Source organism: Lepisosteus oculatus, chromosome 12, assembly GCF_040954835.1.
Source record: "Lepisosteus oculatus isolate fLepOcu1 chromosome 12, fLepOcu1.hap2, whole genome shotgun sequence".
In the NCBI taxonomy this organism is placed as follows: domain Eukaryota; kingdom Metazoa; phylum Chordata; class Actinopteri; order Semionotiformes; family Lepisosteidae; genus Lepisosteus; species Lepisosteus oculatus.
In genome coordinates this window covers 1,582,824-1,602,341 of record NC_090707.1, presented here as the reverse complement: position 1 = coordinate 1,602,341, position 19,518 = coordinate 1,582,824, and the positions used below count along the sequence as shown (strand labels likewise).

The window sequence follows — 19,518 nt, the reverse complement described above, 5'->3', positions numbered from 1 at the left end:
GATTTCATTACATTACATGATATATGTTTTTAATTTTATGCAGCTAGTGATTTATTATATATGTTTAATACACAGTGTATTTATCTGAAATACAATGTAATTTAAAAAAACTGTGTGCTTTTGTTATCAGAATACACTGTAAGCACTATTCAATGCACAGCTTAATGCATTTCACTGAGTGATGTATTCATTTAGTAGTATAGAATTGTGTCTCCAAGGAGCTCTGAAACCACAGAGCTGGTGGAGAAGTTAAGATCTTTTCAAAGCATTTCAAATTTTGAGATTCTAAGAAATTGATTTTCAAGACTTAAAGACACAAACCATACTAACATCCATAATTATACCCGAAGCCATTAATGCCAAAAAACTAAAAGGTGACATTTTTGAAATGCTCATTCTTACATACACAAGCAATATTCCTCCGAAATAGAATGAGAGGTTATAACAGGACATGGATTTGCTGTCACATGCTCCCAAGAGGAGAGGTTGATCTCTGTGACATTTTGAGATCAGCCTCCAATGGGTGCTGCGCTAATGCCATTGACTTAGTGTGTGTGTGTGGCTGCATTTGAGGAAAAGATAAATCATCAGAAAGAATTCAAACAGACAGAAGAGGTGTTGTAATATATTTTTGTTCCCAGTGAAATGTGCAGAGTTAAGGAAATGGCATGGAAACACTACAAGGAAATATAGTCTGAGAAACTACGTCAAAGAAAGTTTTTAAAGAAACCTAGTATTATTTTTGTTAAGACCACACTGACCTTTTAGAGAAAATAAAATCTTGTTGCTAAGTAGATCTAAAGCAAAGAGCCCGGTCAAGTTGCAAGAGGAAGGTATCATCAGCAGAGTTCTAAGGTATTTTATTCAAATAACCACTTCAAAGGGTTTCAGATTGACTCTGGCTTCACATTTTCAAATACTAAGAATCTGAAGATCTTAATGCAAAAGAATAGAAGAATAAGTTACAAGGGCCAGTCTTGCAGAAAGTGAATGTTGATTTCTAAAATGTATCCTCTGTATTTCTTTACTCACACACAAGAGAAATTGAACGATTTTGCTACAGTACATCACCACATCCATTCTTAGGATGAGATGTAAAACCGAGGTCCTGACTCTCTGAGGTAATGAAAAATCCCAGGGCGTTTCTTGAAAAGAGAATGGGTGTTATCCTGGTGGTAAGACCTCACCAAAATTCCCATTGGCCTTTACCAATAATGGCCTCCTAATAATTCCAATCTATGATTTGGCTTCATCACTCTGTTCTCCTCCCCACGAGAGCTGTCGTCTGGGGAGCGTACTGTGTCACATCATCCAGGTGGAGCTATACACTGGTGCTGGAGGGGTGTCCCCAATATCTTTGAATGGAGTGTCCAGAAAACCATTATATAAGTGTAAGGAATTATTATCAATAATAATTACATAGTAGAAACTGAGGGCATTCAAGGTGATAAACAACAGCTGTGTTAAAAGTAAAAGCTAAAAAGAAAATGCTGAAATTGTCCAAAATTACTAAAATACTTCATAATACTGTTCAACAAGTTATCTGTTTTGTGTCAAGCACCTGCCATTGTCCACCCCAAAAGACCCTTATCCCCCCAGTTTCAGCAATCTTGATGTAAAGGGTTACTTCTTCCCCATTTGGCTGCACAGCTAATTACAGTAAACCTGTGACAAAGAAAAAAACAACAGTTGCAAAAATAACTGTTAATCAAATAACTGGGAACATGGTTCTTATACAAAAGTTAGACATACAGAATAATGACCAACAGCACTGCCCTGCTGCACCGGTATGTGCTTGGTTGAGCAGACAAAGGGCCTTTGAGGCTTGGAACAAGGATATACTGTACTGTATTCGTGGTTGTAAGGTGTACAGGACACTGCATTTGATGAAACATCAGGCAATAAAGCCTTGGTAGATGTCAGACCACATCCATGTAACTAAGATCAAGTGGCAAGTGCTCCATAATTGCCTGAGGGTTTTCTACCAATAATGCTGGCAGTTCAAAGTCCCATTCACATGAAAAATGTCCTCATCTGAGAAGATTATGCTATCGGGAGCATTGGCAGTCTATTTTTTTGCTTTTGCTATGCCATATCTGCTCATGATAACACTAGCACCGAGGTAAATTGTGTTAGGTGAATATTTACTGTGATGATGAATGCCCAATGACAATGACTGACTGGTATGAGATACCTAGCCTGTTTTTCTTGTTGACTGCACAGGCTCACAGCTAAGGTTGTCAGGATGATAGCTGTGGTGGGAGATATGGAACATCCATTCCCTTTGATCTGGTCTCAAAGAACAGCTCCACGAAAAAAGTCACTGTTTAATCCTGTATTTGTGTTACACTTCTTGCTGGCAGTAGTTATTGCTACTGTTTTATTTATTTTTGGTGGCCAAATAATGGGGCACAACAGTTTCACAGTTGTGCACTCACTGCACATATTGATTAAATTGTAACAGGAAATAAGCAATACATCAGACATGCACAAGTAATATCACCCAGTGTCTGAGAAAGATGTATTATTATCAAGTAAAAAACTTAATCAAGTTAAAATATAAAGATGATCTCTAGAATGTCGATACCAATTTCATAGCCACCCCTTTGCTAAGTGGCTTGTGATTTTACATAGTGTACAGACAGTACTAATGTATAGCCTATACATTGCACTGTGCTTAGATATCTGTAGGGAGGGCAAAATGGCTTCTCAAATCTGGATTCAAATCTCTCTGATGAGCCCAGAAAATAAACAACTCGTCTGTATTCATTTACATACAGTACAGTCTATATGCTGTATATGTTTTGAGACTTTCAGTGAGATGTGCAATTTATGATTTACTCCCTTTTCCCAGTCACTTTGCACCTTGTCCTCCATTTAAATGGGTGTAATGGTTTTCCAGCGTGTTGCTGTAATCATGTCACAGCCATGCTGTCCTTATTTAAAAAAACCTTGGTGGATCCCTTGAAGGGAACTGTGACAATTTGTGAGAAATTGTGAGGAGAGATTTAAAGCTTCAAGAAGCAATGTAGAGGTGTTGCTTGCTCTACTGTACATCTGGCAACTAAGGACAGACACTTGTTTAAATTGGTCTGAGATGACAGAGTACTTTCCCTAAGAAAAAGAACTGTTTAGACATTTCTGAAAGACTTGACTCATAGGAAGGATGTGGTCATTATAAAGTCCTGCCCCCCCTCAATTCCAATATGCATTATTATATGACAGGAGTTGTAAAAAGCCTGCGCTCCCACATTGTAGAGCAGTGGTATAGGAGTTATGATTAAAGACTTATCCATGAATCTACAACTCATAGTTAAACATCCTTTGACAGTTCTGTTATACAGTATGTTCAAATGTGTTGCACGGATGACGTAAGGCAGGGTGAGGTCTCTAAGATTTTTGTCCTCTGGTACAAAATGGTGAGGAAGAATCAAACAGAGCTCTAGTGCTTTGTTTACAAGGGAACAGTGCAGGAAGACAGCTTATTTTGCAAATACCAGTATTTCTGGGGAAGAAAACAGGAAAACCAGCTGAAGACCTGTCTGGAAGTTGGGTAGCAACTGTATTTTCTTCTTGTGAAGTATTTTACATACTGTTTTACTACTTTAAAATTTCCAAAAAACAGAACAGAAGTTTTCTCTAACCTACACATCGCCTACAACCTGTGACGCCAGGATAGGGAATGCAGAGACTTCCAAGGAAGGGCCAACTTCTTTCTATCTGCAGTGAGACTAGGCAGCCTGATCTGTCTCGGCTGCTGCACGAGGTCAAGATTAGTGACTAGCATCATTTGGTACTAGGTACTAGGAATATCATTGGTTAGAAGAGTTGACAAATAATAGAAAAACTGTTTCTAAAAATTAACCACATCCAGATGCTCCTAAATTGTGTAAGAAGGTTCCCATCACCACTAATGGATGAAATCACAAAAGAATAGATACAGTACAAATGAACTACAAGAAGTCAAGTACAATCGGTGAAGAAAGGTTAAGTGAATTATTTATTGATGTGAAGTATTGGAAGTTGAATTTATGTTGTCATAGAAAATTTCAACAATGTTTAAACCCTTATTTCAAATAGCAGAGGTTTCCTAACAGAAACAGAAGTCAGTCTCTGTTTTTCGCTTGAATTTCAGTAGATCATGTAGATAACCTCACCTGATTCACTCTCAGACAAATGTTTTAATACATGTTAATTTCAAGAATGGTAGTCTCAGACCTGATTAAACTGATAATCACAGTGAGTACAGCTAGTAGGATTTCAGCCAGAACGCCCTGAGATTTACGAAGAACAGGGATTATCCAGCACTGGGTGACTTTTTATTCTTTCAGTGCTTGGAGGAGAATAACTATCATCTAAGTTTAATTAAAAATATTGTATGAAAAGTCAAGAAGATTGAAGTTTTATTTTGACAGTGATCTGAAAAAAGAATGGCATTTCTATCTTTCACTGCTTTGAAGTTAATGGAAAGGGAAAAATAAATTAATTTGTACTATACTGTAAATGAAAACGACACAAGCCTTTCAGTGTCAGCTCTTCTTCTAAGCAGCTCATAATGAAAAACCCAAGGACTTTTGTTGTGAAAAACACTTTCTACAGGATTCCAACTAATTCAAAATATTGTTTTAAGATATATTGTTCACAGATCTGTCATGTCAAGTGTTGACAAAAAAAAACCCTTCTTGTCCTTCTCAGACAGCTATTCAGCTTCTCACCTACAAGCACTTTTTTAGACAGTGTTCTCAATTTAGTCTCCTTGGAACTCTAATGAATCTATAAACACTTCATTGGATTTAATCGCAGACACAGTTTTTAACAAATAATTCATTTCACCATCCCACACCTCTTCTTTAAAACAAGTTAATGTTTGAGTAAGATTTATTTTGAAGTTATGTTTAATTTTGTAATTCTGTTTACAACTCTATATTGTTAAATACAGTTTAAAATGCAACTCATGAGATCATTGTAATTCATTTTTACTGAGCCTAATATTCATCTGTAATAATTATAACAACCTTAATGATGGTACTTTAATGTCATCAAGGCATTACAAGGCAGCAGAAACGTTATTCTTAATTTTAGAGTAATCATTCAGTTGCGTTAATTGTACTTATTAGTATAAAGACAGTTCAGAGTGTACATAATTATTATTGTTGCACTGAGCAAGTGGTTATATATTTATAGAGAGGACACTATTTTTCAGTTGCTTATAATTTTATTTGCTCACCTTTATTTGACGGGCCAAGCAAAGGTCAGAATTATCATTCTGGTTTAACCGCTGAGCACTATCCATTTACAGATGTCTACGGCATACAGGTGGATTTAGCTCACTTGAGCATTATGGGGAATGTCCCCTTTCATGTGTATCTAAACTATTTTTTCCTTTTAAGTTACACAAATCTTTTGCAATTACAAAAGTATACAGCACATACTTTTGGATATAATTTTGAAATTCTTAATTTATTGTTCCAATGCAGACATTACATACTGTAAAGGAACAAGTAAAGGTTAAATCCACGCTGAAAAGAGAAGAAAGTAAACAATGTTTTGGCTGTGGAGCCTTTTTCAGGTGTCCTTTCTCCTCTTTTCAGCATGGATTCAACCTTTACTTCTTCTTTTGCAGCCTACGCATGCTAACACAGCTATCTACTTGAAATACATACTGTATATTTGTTGTCCATTTCTGAAGGGAAAGTTGGCTGAAATTTTGTCTCCTTTCCAATTAAATTGGTCATTATTGCTTTAAAAGTCTCTGTACCCTAGTTCTTTAAATACTTTTTTCTGGTACAGTATATGGACTTTGTGGTATATGCCTTAGGCTTCTGGTATCCAATGCTTCGTGACTTTATGGTTCTTTTGGTGAATTGTGTTTTTTTTCCATTCAGAAGACATGTCTAAGTGTTAACGGTCTCATTTAATAGGCTAGTATTATGCTCTTGATTTGATATTGAATCTCTTGTGTATGTAGTTAAAATAATTATAGCCACTGCAATGTTCCATATACTAAGGTAACATCATAATATGATTACCATTATCTTCCTTTGTGGCCCCGGGGCTACAGAAGATTTTGGAGATAGATAAATGAGACCTTGTCAGTGCAAGCACAGATATTTCATCAAAACAGAATCCTTTAACATTGCAAAATATGTCATTACTTCCTGATAACATTGCACAGTGAAGGCAGAATTTCTATAGTGAAAGGATATATGCACAATGAAAGGAATTAGGTAGCACTGCAGACAGTAAGCACATGATAGAGATTGATGTTACTCAGAAAAGAGAGTGAAGGTTTGAGTTTGACAACAGATGTCCAGTGTTATCGCATTGTCTCTGACAAAAGTTTCAATTTCTGAGGCAGATTAAACATGCAATGCTTCATTAGATTATTATATATTTGTAATACACTATACACAAAGGAAACCAAAATATTTATTTTTTTAGTTTCATGTTAATTTTTGAAATATCATATGGTGTAACTGTGTTTTCCACTAAAAATATGTATTTACTCAGTATCTTGTATGTGCATCTGCAAAGGTTTTCAAAGTTTGCTAGTAGTTGACAATTTAATTTTTTGTACTGTGCATGGACTCTGTATTAATGGTTATGTATATCAGACACATTGAGCTAAAACTGAAAAAGCAAAACTAAACCAAAGCACATTCCTACTGTATATGTATGGGAAACAAAAGCCCTAAATTTACAAGCTAACAAATTACATAGAAAAGGTAGCCAGTTACAGTACAAGCAAAAGGTAAATGATTTTGCACAGATAATGTAACAGACATCTCACAAATGAAAATTATTGCCTTTTACTATACAATTAACGACCATCTGTAATCACTGGTTTAGTACTCATACCTCATATTTCTGTTTTAAAATTTTTCTGTTCATGAACGCTTAATACAATGTACTGTATAATGCCTACTGTAGTTCCTAAGCATTTTTTATTCAAAATGTTTTTGAGTTTCTCACTTCATAACAGATTCAAATTTATTTATAATTGTAACAAAATATGTGGCAAGATTATAGAAGGTGTCTATTGTGGGCCCAGGATACTTCACAACCTCAGCCCTTTGTCATTTTCTCTATTGCTGTAGTTTAAAGGGCCCATAAGAATATGTATGCAACTGTATGCCTCACTTGACTATGGGTCATTAGGGCCAATAGGCTGTTTGTGCCTTGAGGTAATTTAGGCTAGTTTTTTTTGCAGTCTGGTGAACAAAAAGAGAATTCTGGAAGAACATGCTTTGGTTTAAAATGGGGAAAAAATGGTAAAGTGCTGAAATGGAACATTTCCATTTCATCTGGTCTTTTTGTTTATAACTTGGTAAGTGGATTAGCCACCCCACCTTCCAGACAGGCTTTGTACTGTAGCTAGAACTCCAGGAGGAGTAGACTTTCTCTTGTCTGTTTTCTCTTCTGAAAGTGCTGAAGGCTGTGGGTCATTGAGTCTCTGGAAACGTGTTAATATGAAACAGAGCACTTGGACAATTTCAGTATTAACCTCACCAGCTTGCCGTCAGTTTCTTAGATGAAGCAAGCTTGGCTAAGGTGACCAGAACCCCAGGGTGCCACGACATACTGTATATATAGAAATAAAATAGCTATTGGTTTTTTTCTTATTGGTCTAGCTATTTCCTAATTTTTGAGTGTTATCTCTTTGGCTGTAACTTCTTATCATGTGTTTTAACTTTTGTGCTTTGTACAGTAAGTATCTTTCTTTTTGTTTTTCTAAGTTGGTAATGCCAAAAGAGTGGTCTGCCAAAGCGTTAAAAAGAGATTGCAGAGTGCTTGATTTGGATATAAATTAATCAGCTGAAAACGTAAATAAATAAATGCTAAGCTTAAAATTAATTAATTGCTTGCTGTGTATAAATTTGGAATATTACAAATGTTACATCTACAAGGGAGCAATGCTTTTAGTCAGAAGCTTGAAGCTAGAAGTGCCTGTAGACACCACACACATGTACACACTGTATGTGAAGCAGGTGTGGCATCTGCTGGCATCAACATTTTAACTTGGCATTAGCAATTAGTGAAATATAAGATAATTTAAAGCTCAGCTTTAGCATGGGAAAGGCCATGGTAAAGTGGAAAGAAACTTTCTGAACAAAATTAATACAGTATTAAGTAAAAAATGAATTTATAACTTAAATTTTTACCAAAATGTATGTCATGTGTTTTTTTTATTCATGCGGTATTACAGCTCTGGTGCTGGAATGCTCACTAAACCCACTGGAGGAGTAAAACTATTTTTACGCTATATTTTTAAATCTCATGCTCTCAATTATATATAAGATACCCTTCCCGAGACCATAAATGTGGAACAGAATCCGCTGGGAAAGTAATGTGGAAGTAAGTCCTGAATCAACATTCCAAAGGAATGGCAATGAAGACATTATAAAATAAGAGCAATATACTTAGATCTACAACAGTAAAAGATTACATTTGCCATGTATTTTGGGAAATAAATATGTTGTTCTAGTGTACAGTAACAGGAAAGCATAAGTCAATTATAATCAATAATACTGGGGTTTTAGTCATTATATTTTTGTTATATGTCATTTTTGCATTCTGCTTTCAACATTACCATTTGTTTTTAATATGTAAGCTTGAGAAGTTTTTTTTAATGAACTTTATTATTGTTTTCAGTGATTTCATTGGTGAATTCTTATATTCTTTCACTGTGACAGCCTTTGAAGCCAGTGTTTATTATGACACAGAAATTGCAGCCATTAGCGTGAGTGTGTTTGCTGGTATTCTTCCTGTTCTCCATCCACACTCCCTTTAACGTGTTACTGATATCTTGCCCACAAGCACACAAGCTAAATACACCATGGTTATTATTAATGAGATGGGTAACAATGCTGCCACAGCTGTGTCGGTGTTGATGGCCATTCTCAGCCTTCCATCAAAACCTTTGTTTCTCTGTTTTTTTTTCTCCTTACTGTCTTTGATTGATTGTAGGATCCTTGTTTGATGTAGGGAGAAAACATAAGGCCTGATTTCTCAAGCATCTCAATTGCTATTTGTCTCCACTAAGAGGCAGAGCAATTGGTAAAGTGTTGGCAGAGTTAGACTGTGCTGCTTAAAATATTCCCAAATGCCACAAAAACTGAGTATAGTGATGTGGGGAGATTGCAGATCCATAATGGCTCCTTTGGCTTGGCAAAAGGACTGCATCATACAAGGACTGACTATGACTATGTCCTTCAAGTGGCAGGCATTGGTGATAGGGATGACTGTCAACACTGTTTCAGAACTCGAGAGAAAACTAATTTAAAATTATCTACAATCAGTATACAGTATCTACTTATATATGAGTTATTCAAAATGCACTTGATTTGTGAATGTTAATTTTGTTGGGGAACAGATATAATCTTGTTTTGAAGTGTGCAACAGGTTTTAGGTTGTTTGAATTGTATAACATCTGATTGTGTTTTTATTTTAGGTCCTGGAGATGTAGTGGTGAAATGCCCTCTCAATCACATGCTGTGTATTGGTACAAGGAAGTGCATTCATTATAACAAAGTTTGCAATGGAGTTCTGGACTGTGATGATGGATATGATGAAGGAGTGCATTGCAGAGGTGAGTAGTGAACTACTGTAGAGCAAGAATGTACAATAGTGCTCAACATTAAAACTGGTAAAAATGACTTGTTTGCACCATCTTTGAAATGAAATCTGCCATTGACCTTAATCTCTACACTTGTAAATTAAATTTGTTCTTGCAGTGAATATATACATTGCTTTTGATACTGATCATTAAAAGAAACATTGAACTATTTATTAATGTGTGGCTTTATAAAACTGTATATTATTAAATATTAATTACATGTTTTTGAGATTATTATGATGGACCTTAATACAGTATGTTGGTATTTTAACTTTGTTGAAAATTAATTACAACCAATTAGATCAACAAATTAGGACCAATTTGCTTTCCTTATCAAGATAGCAATGCTTGTGTGTCTTCAGTATGATAAATGCTAGATTAATCTCTTCAAATTCTTCAAAATGTGTTTATTTGCTTTTTTAGTTATAACTATTATTAATACCATTAATAAGTAAGCGAGACTGTGGAAAATCCAGTCAGTGATAAGTGATAAGTGTTGAATTTCACTAACATTGTAACAATATCATCCATCTTCTTAACCTTAATTGACTTACACAGATCCATCATTTGCAAATCATCTGTGTGAAACATATATAGCAGCCACTAGAAATATTTTGCAGAGTATAGCTGCCTGCTCATTGATGAGCAAGTCTATGACAGTCCTGCTGGTGCCAGCGATGCTCTATGTGCAAACAAGAAGTTCTAAATGATAAAATACACAATTTACAATGTGGCGCTGACCTGGAGAATGGATGTCTGTAAGACAGGCTGAGGAATCGAACAGCTAGGTCCTGTGAAGGCAGACAAACAAGTGAGAATGTGAATACACCAGACAGACGGGCAAAGCTGGGAATGAGCTGGGCAGACTGTCAGAAGGCAGAAAGAGCAGGGAAACTGTGGCCAGGCAGATCAGGTAGGATGCTAACACCACCATGAGTGGTGACATACAGTAGCAAAGGGGTGACAGACGGGGATCCTTCTGGTCATCAAGTTCTGGCTCTGAATCAGAATCGAGGATTCAGATGGATTCAAGTGGAATGCAAGATGTAGCAGGCAGACCATTTCGAGCAAGGGCACTACCATACACTGGGAGGAGGCTAAGTGACAGAGCGTCCGATGGGGCAGGGCAGGGCTTGAATATCCGCCACTAACCAGGTTGCACGGACAGCAACCCCAATCATATTCTCACGGCACTGGGGGGGGTGTGACTCTGTGTGCGAATGGAGACTGAGGGCTGCGAGCTCTGGCTTGTCCAGGCATAAAGTAACAACAATGCAGAAGACTTTGATAGTATCAATAACTTTGATTCTTAATATTAATCTAACATTATTTTGTATTAATACATAATTAATATTAATATTCAATTAAGGCTCAAATACCTGTGATGTAAGAAGTGATATTAACAAATTTCACCTTCTCGGTTGTCCTGTGTTGGAGCACATTATTCGAAAGCAATCTGATTTTGCTGTAGTGTGACAACATTTTGCCTCATATGGATCTATTTTGCCTAGCTTTCTCCTTTTTTTAACAATCTAATGAAAATATGTAATTTCTGAACAATAATATTTGATTTGTAGTATTGCATTTAATGAGAACCCTCAGAGGAAACAGGCTGAAAAAGTATAGGTTGTAAAGGAGTTCGGGTTCAATACTTTATTGCCATAACAACTAATTGCACAGAAATAGGAAAAAATGCAGAAACGGTTACGTAAAAAAAAGTTTTATAAATCAAGTAAAAAAGCTGAATTTTTAATTGAAAAAGTACCAAAACAAATGGAAAGCATCTACACACCACACAAAAGTCTGTATTTGTTTCTTTGGCAAATATCAACTAAAATTAATTGTGTAATTTCGTAATGTATAACGTTAATTTTCTCATACATGAAATGTATGCCAGTCACATACTGTAAATTTAAATAGTAAACACTTTACATTAAGAATATGTTTGAAGGATTTTGCTTAACACTCAAAGAAGACATACTGTACCTGAGCTTCAACCTACTCCAGCTACTGTACACAATTATCACCATTTGAGAAATCAGTAAGTCTGGCAGCTGAACACCATTTCTCCAGATTTTAAATATTTAAAACTTCAGAACAATGATGAATGATTTGTTCCTGACATTAACAAAAATACAATGGAATCCTGTTATTCATATTCATAATGCCAGCCTCTTGCAATGCTATAATGGTGTGTAATTTAGCTATACACTATATGTTCCGTTTAATTATTCAACAACCTTATTTTCATTCAATTACTTATTTTTTCAAATTGTAATTAAGGTCCATGCACAAGTAAGCTCTCATTTGAAAAGCCAGATCAGAACAGTAAATTGAGTTTTAGTGCACCGTCTTGTCAATATTATGCTCATTTAATTTTGAATTACTTTTTTCAGTTTGAATTAAATTTGTTTTTTGTAACTAACAATTTATATAATTTGTTCTTATACCTAGGGAATACTATAGCCCTCAAGTCCCTTACAATAGACCTTTCCCCTCATTTTATGAGTCATTCCTTTACTGCTGCTACACAGATACTTAGGTCACATCATTATGCAGACTACAAATGGAACATATTTCCTTGCAGATGACAATGCAAATAAAGTTAAAATATACTTGTAGTATAGGGTAGGAACTGAAGATACTTTTATTGTAGTAAAACTAATAATTTGCCTTTAAACCACATTCATATTAATAATTTTATGTAAAATATTTCATACTATTTACTTTTTCATTTGTTGTTTTTAGTCAAAAAATATATTTTTTATTGGCAGCTCCATAAAATCATCTCCAGATTCTAAAATCCAAAGAATTGGTAAACAGGTCTGACTCAGCTGTTCACTGCATTACACTCTACATTATAAATATACTAACAGATTGCTTAGAAGGATTATGCTAAAATTATACTGATATTGAGAATTGGAATGTACAGTATATGTGGCATTTAAATTACCACTATGTATAGTTTCTTAGAAATACTAAATAAACTCAATTACAAGTCAGTGAAGAAATACATCTTCATTGCATTCTGTGCACGTTCCAGATTAAGTGTGTCTATGTGTGATCATGCTGGACAACAGCCCAAATTCATTCCCATTTCCGGTGCTTGCCAAAACACCTACTTCTCTGTCTGTATTCTGCTTAAGGGGTTTAGCACAGTCTCCCTAGAAAAAAGCTTTGCTTTCTGACAATGCAATGTCACAAAAACCATGTGTTTCATTCATAAATAATAAAATAGTATCATTCCCTAGTATAATTAATTTTAAATGATTTTAAATTCATTTTATGTAGAATTATTAAAACAAATATAATACTATAGTCTGTTTACATGACTTATCCTGATTTACCATGAGAGTGTTAGACCACACAACCATTTTTTCTGAGCTGTAGAATACTGAGTAAACACTTTGATGATCAGGGCATTTTAAAGGAAATTACAGTCACAAGGAAAATAAGGTCTCATAGTGTAACTACAAAACCCTTAATATTAGTTTTTTCAAATAAAATAAACTGGTATTTATGTATAAGTGGCAGCAGTATAATCGATAATGTTTCAGATTTAACTGAATGTTGAGTTTTCCACATTTTGCTAACCCAGATGTACATGTATAGATGTACTGTACTGTACCTCCTGCAGGGAGCAATTAGCCGAGAATCTTTCGGGTACATCAAATGTACAGTAACCGTTGAAAGTTTTTTTTAAACTACACTCCTGATTTTAATTTGTAATGAGTATGATTATATTGATTTTTTCGACATTGGTTCTGCATTAGTTTGTATTTTAGAAAAGGAATGCAGTGCTGGTTTTACAGAATGCATATACGCAAACAATGATCTGGCAGTGTCGGACTTCTGAACTCCAATTCAAAAGTAATTTTCAAAATGTAACAAAATAGAAAAGCTACAGTAGCTGTACCTTATACCTATTTATTTCTATACAGTATGTTGGTGAATTATCTATCCTATCCCTGAAAAGAAAGATAAGAGTGATTATCATTTTCAAGCAAATAGCAGGCAAATTCAACAGATTTTAGTGTGAAAATGTAATCAAATTTTGTTGTGCACTTTCCCCCAAAAATCTCACAGCAATACACCCAATGTTCTGATTTTTGGGATTGTAATCACCATCTGTAGTCACCACTGACAATCCTAAATTGCTGTTACTCCTCAAAGAATTTTTAAAGCATGATTCGAAAGCAAAAAAATACCAGATTCCTTAATTTCTTTGAGAATGGTATTTCTAGAAGGGATTCTGTTCCTGTGACCTATCGTCTGCAGCCTTGTCTTGGGGTTTCTACTGCAGCTTAAAGAAAAACAATTTACAGTACCTGTGTCTATCTGTCAAGCTAATCTACCGTTTGACCATCTAATTATGTAAAAGAAGCTTTTAATGCGTTTGTACTACTAATGTTACTACTAAGGTGTAACTACTTCCACCTTTTTTATTATCTTATCTCCTAAAAATTTTGACTTCTTAAAAAATGAACAGTTAATGTTTTTTCAATACTGTATATTTGTTTTTATAGGGATTTTAGTGATTTGGTAACCCTCTCCTTAGTGCGTACCTCTCTCCTCAATCACTGTTATGATTTAAAATGTTTTTCTTATTCCAAAGACTGGAGCAACGTGAAACAGCAAAGGTTTTTATGCTGATTGTGAAGAAAAGGATAAAAAGTCTAAATTAAGTGCATTTTTCTATAATAAGTATTATGCAACGATTCATTAAACCAAACTTAAGAACATTTTTGAACAAGTAATGTCATTTTTTAATGATTCAGAAAACACTTTACCACAGTGGTACATTTAAAGTGATTTTGAAACATTTCAAATGTATCCCTGAAGTCTTGTAAAAGGTGATAATTTATCCTGGAGGTAGACATAAATAATCTTTGTAATTGTCCATTTAATGCACTCAATGCACGATAACATCCATAAACAACAACAATGGCTGTAAAAAGTGCATTTGTAAAATACTAATGGTAATTCTGTGTAAAGATGCAAGTATATATACAAAATTTTAAAACAGTGGTAGCCATTCATCTCATTTAGCGTTTTTGATAGTTGTGCATCTAAAAACACACACTGTGTGTTTTAAGTTAAAGTTGTTTAAGTGTTAACCATTATTGCTTCGCATGAATTTGTAATCACTCCTTTGATTAACTTTAATGTCCTAATAGTGCACATGATCATAAAACCAATGAATTACCCATTCCGGGATGATAGTCTAGATTATTTATTCAATTATTTTTAAATTGCAGTATTGAAAATATTAAATATGCTTTAAGCATGTCTTGTACTTCATATTTAATAAGAGTCCGTATGTTTTAGAAATCTTATCCAGCCATCAGGGCTAGTTGTTGGTTTATTAGAAAAGAGTTTCACTTCTGTAAAAACAAACTTAATTGTTGGATTAAGAGTATATTGTGCATCGCTTGCATGAAACGATTAACAAATAAGTTCTAATGCAACAGACTTGATGCCCAAGGAATTACCTTGAACTGAGGCCCTGAACCAGGCCTGTACTGTCTAAACTTTCCAAGATAACAAGACTTGAAAGGGCACATCCTTCTAGGAGGAAGTCTTTTGGTAGCAGAATAATATTATTGAAGTCTAGGAGGAATGTTTTGTCAATGCTAATGGTGGATTCTTATTAGTAGGGAAAACATTTTAGGTTAGGAGACATATAAAATTAATTTCTTTGTTTCTTCTGTCTTTACTTATGTTTATACTGTATTAGTATGTCTTTCACTTTCCGGAAAAAAAATATTTTGAAACAGTGGAGATGCCCCAAACATTGGTTGCACATTGTGGCTGGTTGCTCTCCGCAGTTATATTATGTAGTGAAACTGCTTTTCGGATAAGTACACATGAAACTGCTTTTAGGATAAAGTCAGGGATAAAGATATTGCTTATAGTTAAATCTATTTAGCAATACAGTCACAAAGAGTCCCAAACCCTCCATACATAAGAGGGAAGCCACTTTATCCACTCATATGGGAGAAATGCAGCAGCCATTGTACAGTACATTAGCAGTCTAGGTGTGAATTTATTTTACCAATTCAGTTGATGGAGAACCTAATCAGACTGGGATTAATGCTCTTACTCTCTCAACGAGACATGAGATCTTTAATGGCAAAGTAGTGAGAAACTTGATTTAACATCTCAAATGAACGATGGCAACTTATACAGTATCTACAGTATAGTGTCCCAAATACTGGGGCATTGGTTTGTTCAAATGGAGTAGCTGTGGTTCGAGTACAAATCACTGTGGTGACCCACTAATTACATCACACCAGTGCTTTCTACTTGTCCACCAGCCTGATTTTCCCAGTCCTAATCAGACCAAGCCTAAAATCTGCTGTGTGATAACACTGCTGTCAAGCTCCATTGGAGCATTAAGGTTACATGCAAGACTAGGATCAGTGTCTATGTACTGTATCAACTGTAGATTTCTAAGAGAATTACCTTTCTTTCTGAGTTTAATGTTAATCTTATCAGTACATTTTCATTTAAAGCTAATTTAGCATATTTTTCATTTTTATTAGAATTAAGTTGACAGATGCATTTTATTTATGGCACCTTAATTCATATACCAAAAAACCCAACAATCCTATTATTTGCATCCCAGCAAGGTCCTTTACTTAATTTTATTTTCATCTGCAATGCTTTAAACACTATAGATTCTGTCACCTTGTTTGTAGACATGTTTCTAACTTGCATTGGGGGTCAACAGTGAGTGAATTTATGGGAAGCCAAAAATACTGAGTCATTTATCTTGTCACACAAATGGCACATTAAAAAGAGAAAAAAACATTCACAGAAAGCCGTGAAGGAATGGCCTTGGTTATGATTACAGAGTAATAAGTCGGCTTTGCCCTTGTCAATGGAAGAAGGCGTGATTCTTAGTGCAACGGAGTTAGTCCAATCAAAAGAAGCTGTCAGGTTGAAAGATTATTTGATAAAGCAGGCAATAACACTTTTTGGAGGGAACTACTATTAACACTTATGGGGCTAGAGAGTGCATATAGCCAACAACTCAGGGAGATTCATTAACACTTGACGTTCAGACAGAATATGGAGCTCTAGAAGCAATACATCTTACAGGCCCTTCAGATCTCTTCACCTTGAGCAGCTAAATGTGACTTTCTGATAAGTCACGATAGACTTACCTGAAATAGTACTAAGAATAATACTCTATTGTAACACACTTGCTGAAATTATTTGTCAAATTATTTTTGGCTTTGCAGATGCTCTTATCCAGAGCAACCTACAAAATATACATCCATCCATTTTCTAACCTTTATATTGCAATACAGTGTCACAGGGTAGCTGGAGCTGATCCAGACAAGCAACAAATGCAAGCCAGGACACACACTGGAAGAGATGTCAGTCCATCAAAGATCACACACAGACACGCTCACACCAGGGTAAATATTTCACCCAAGAGGACAAATTACCTACACGTATGTCTTTGGATTGTGGGAGGAAACCAGAACACACACAAGAGAACATACAAACTCCATGCAGTTAGCACCCAAGGCATTGAATCCAGGGTCCCAGTTCTGTGAGGCAGCAATGCTGACCATTCTGCCTCCATGCCAGTCTAGAGGTGGGATTTGAACCTGCCCCCTTGTAAGCAGTTGTGCATACAAGACATTGTTTTAACCCATGGAGTTACCTCAGCTACTACAAAATATAGAAATACAGTACCTAAAAGTAAATACAAATTCTAGAAAACACTCTTTCACTTACAGCAAAGAAAGAAAACATAAAAATACAAATGATAAAAAACAAAACAGCAAGGAAGGTATACTGTATATTAGAAGTACAATGCCAGGGCAGAGAAGAGAGAAAACTTTATTGAATGGAAAAAACATATATTTAAGAAAACAAGGATCACAGCAGTGTGAGAGAGTTCACAGGTGCTGTCTGAACAATTGGGTTTTGAGGAGAAACAAAGAGCGAAAAGTTGTTAAAGACTGAGCAGCTATGATGTTAATCGTTCATTCTCTGCACCAATGTGGAGCCAGGGATGAGAATGAACAGACTGGAGGTATGGAAAAAGAGAGGAGGAGAAGACATGGTGAGGTTAGTGCCATTGGGGAGCAGAGTCATGGCATGACATGTGAGAAACGAGTCAGGAGTGAATCTGGGGTTCTTGACAGTGGTGGAAGAATAGAGGCAGAGAGGGTGTAAGTTGTTTTACAGCAGCAGTGTTGGTGTACAGACAGACAGAAGAAAAAAAGAAACTGGAACAATATATTCCCAGATTTCAACAATACATACATATTTGTATAGGTCAATTATTAAGTAAAGATGCATTTACAGGAATTAATGAGAAATTAAATGTGTTAGTTTTGGAGTTGGGCCATCAGAATGTTCTGATGGGAGTAACTGGAAATTATTAAACAAAGGGTGTGAAGGATCCTTACAGATGTATTTTGCTTTACGCAAAACACTTCTGACATACAGTATTTTCCCAAGACTGCTCAGTTTGTTTTTGCTTCTTAGATTCAGGTTGCCAAACCAGCAGATCAGGGTAAAAGTTAGAACAGATTCGAGGAAGGACTGATAGAACAAAATCAACAATGAATCATCGACCTTAAAATACTTTAGCTTCCTTAGGAAAAAAAAGACGCTGTTGACCTTTTCTGAGGATCAGGTCAGTATTGGCTTAGATGTTAAGCTTTGAGTTCAGAACAGTCCCCAAGTACTTGTATTGTTCTACCAGGTCAAGTAAATCTCCCCCGATGTAGGTTAGGGTGGAAGTGTGGATGTTTTTTCTGAAGTCAATTATCATGCCTTTGGTCTTGGACACATTTAGCTTGAGGAAGTGCTCAACCACATTATATTATGATATACTGTACCACACAATTTCTTAATTTTAAAAGCTCAGCTGGTGAAGTGTTAGAACATGTAGTTTGGGGTGAAATCAGACATCCTGCAAACACAATCTCTTCCACTTCTTATTTGCCTAAACACAGACTTGCTGAGGTCAATTACTGTAGTTCAATAGGCTCCAAATCTTATGAACAAAGATATTGCTATATTTACAGTACTAAGATATATGATTTTAGAGTATAAGCACTGTACTGTTTGGATCTGAGGGACTGAATATATATATATAAATGCAATAAACTTTTTATCTTTTTTTATTTATTAGACCCAGTAAAAAAGAAATGTCCACTGTGTTATTAATAGAATTTGAGTTATAAATTTATAATTACATTATTCATCTATGTAGTGCTTGGGTGTTTTCTGGAAAACCCATGATCTGATCACTTGCAAGAGGGCATATTCTAAGCAGAAGAAAAATATCTGCAGGATATAATGCTGTAGGTTTAAAATGTTACAGGTCTTAAAAATAATGTGACTAATAAATCATTTTATTAAATTAAAAGAATGTATTGTCCTCCTCAATGGTCGTGAAATTCCTGAAAATCAACATTTTTAACTGATTTGATTTGGATAAGCAAAAATGCAGATGTGCCTTAAATAAAATTAATCTTTTTTAATTACTGCGTACCATCACAAAAGCATGAGACATGCTACAGTTTACAAACATGATACTTTGTTCTATATTTGTAATATAAAGCAGTTGCTATTTTTGTTTATAAATGAAGATTTTAATATTCACTCATGAATCGTTATGTTATTCCCAAATAAGGATGGTATTCAATGATGAAAGAGAAAAATAATATGAATTTAACCTAAAAGAACTATTGGTGTTATTATTGCACATTGATGTTTTATACTGTATGTCTGTAAATCCTTAGCAAAACCTCTACTTCTGAAATGATTCACAAGGGGATATGCAAAAGAGATGCATTTTAGGAATTTTGCTGACTGCAGAACCACATGGTAATGTAAGCATTTTGCCCATCTTTTCCACTCTAGAAATG

General features: G+C 35.1%; 1 protein-coding gene across 4 annotated transcripts in view; it reads left to right on the top strand.

Annotated features, from left to right (window-relative positions):
- The window catches only part of LOC102685206 (low-density lipoprotein receptor-related protein 1B), a 461,586-nt gene that overhangs the window by 118,339 nt on the left and 323,729 nt on the right, over positions 1-19,518 (top strand). For all 4 annotated transcript variants that reach the window (XM_015358626.2, XM_015358625.2, XM_015358624.2 and 1 more), the window contains one exon: positions 9,452-9,589. In XM_015358626.2, the coding sequence (XP_015214112.2) occupies positions 9,452-9,589 (138 nt within the window). The remainder of the gene's footprint in view (positions 1-9,451; positions 9,590-19,518) is intronic.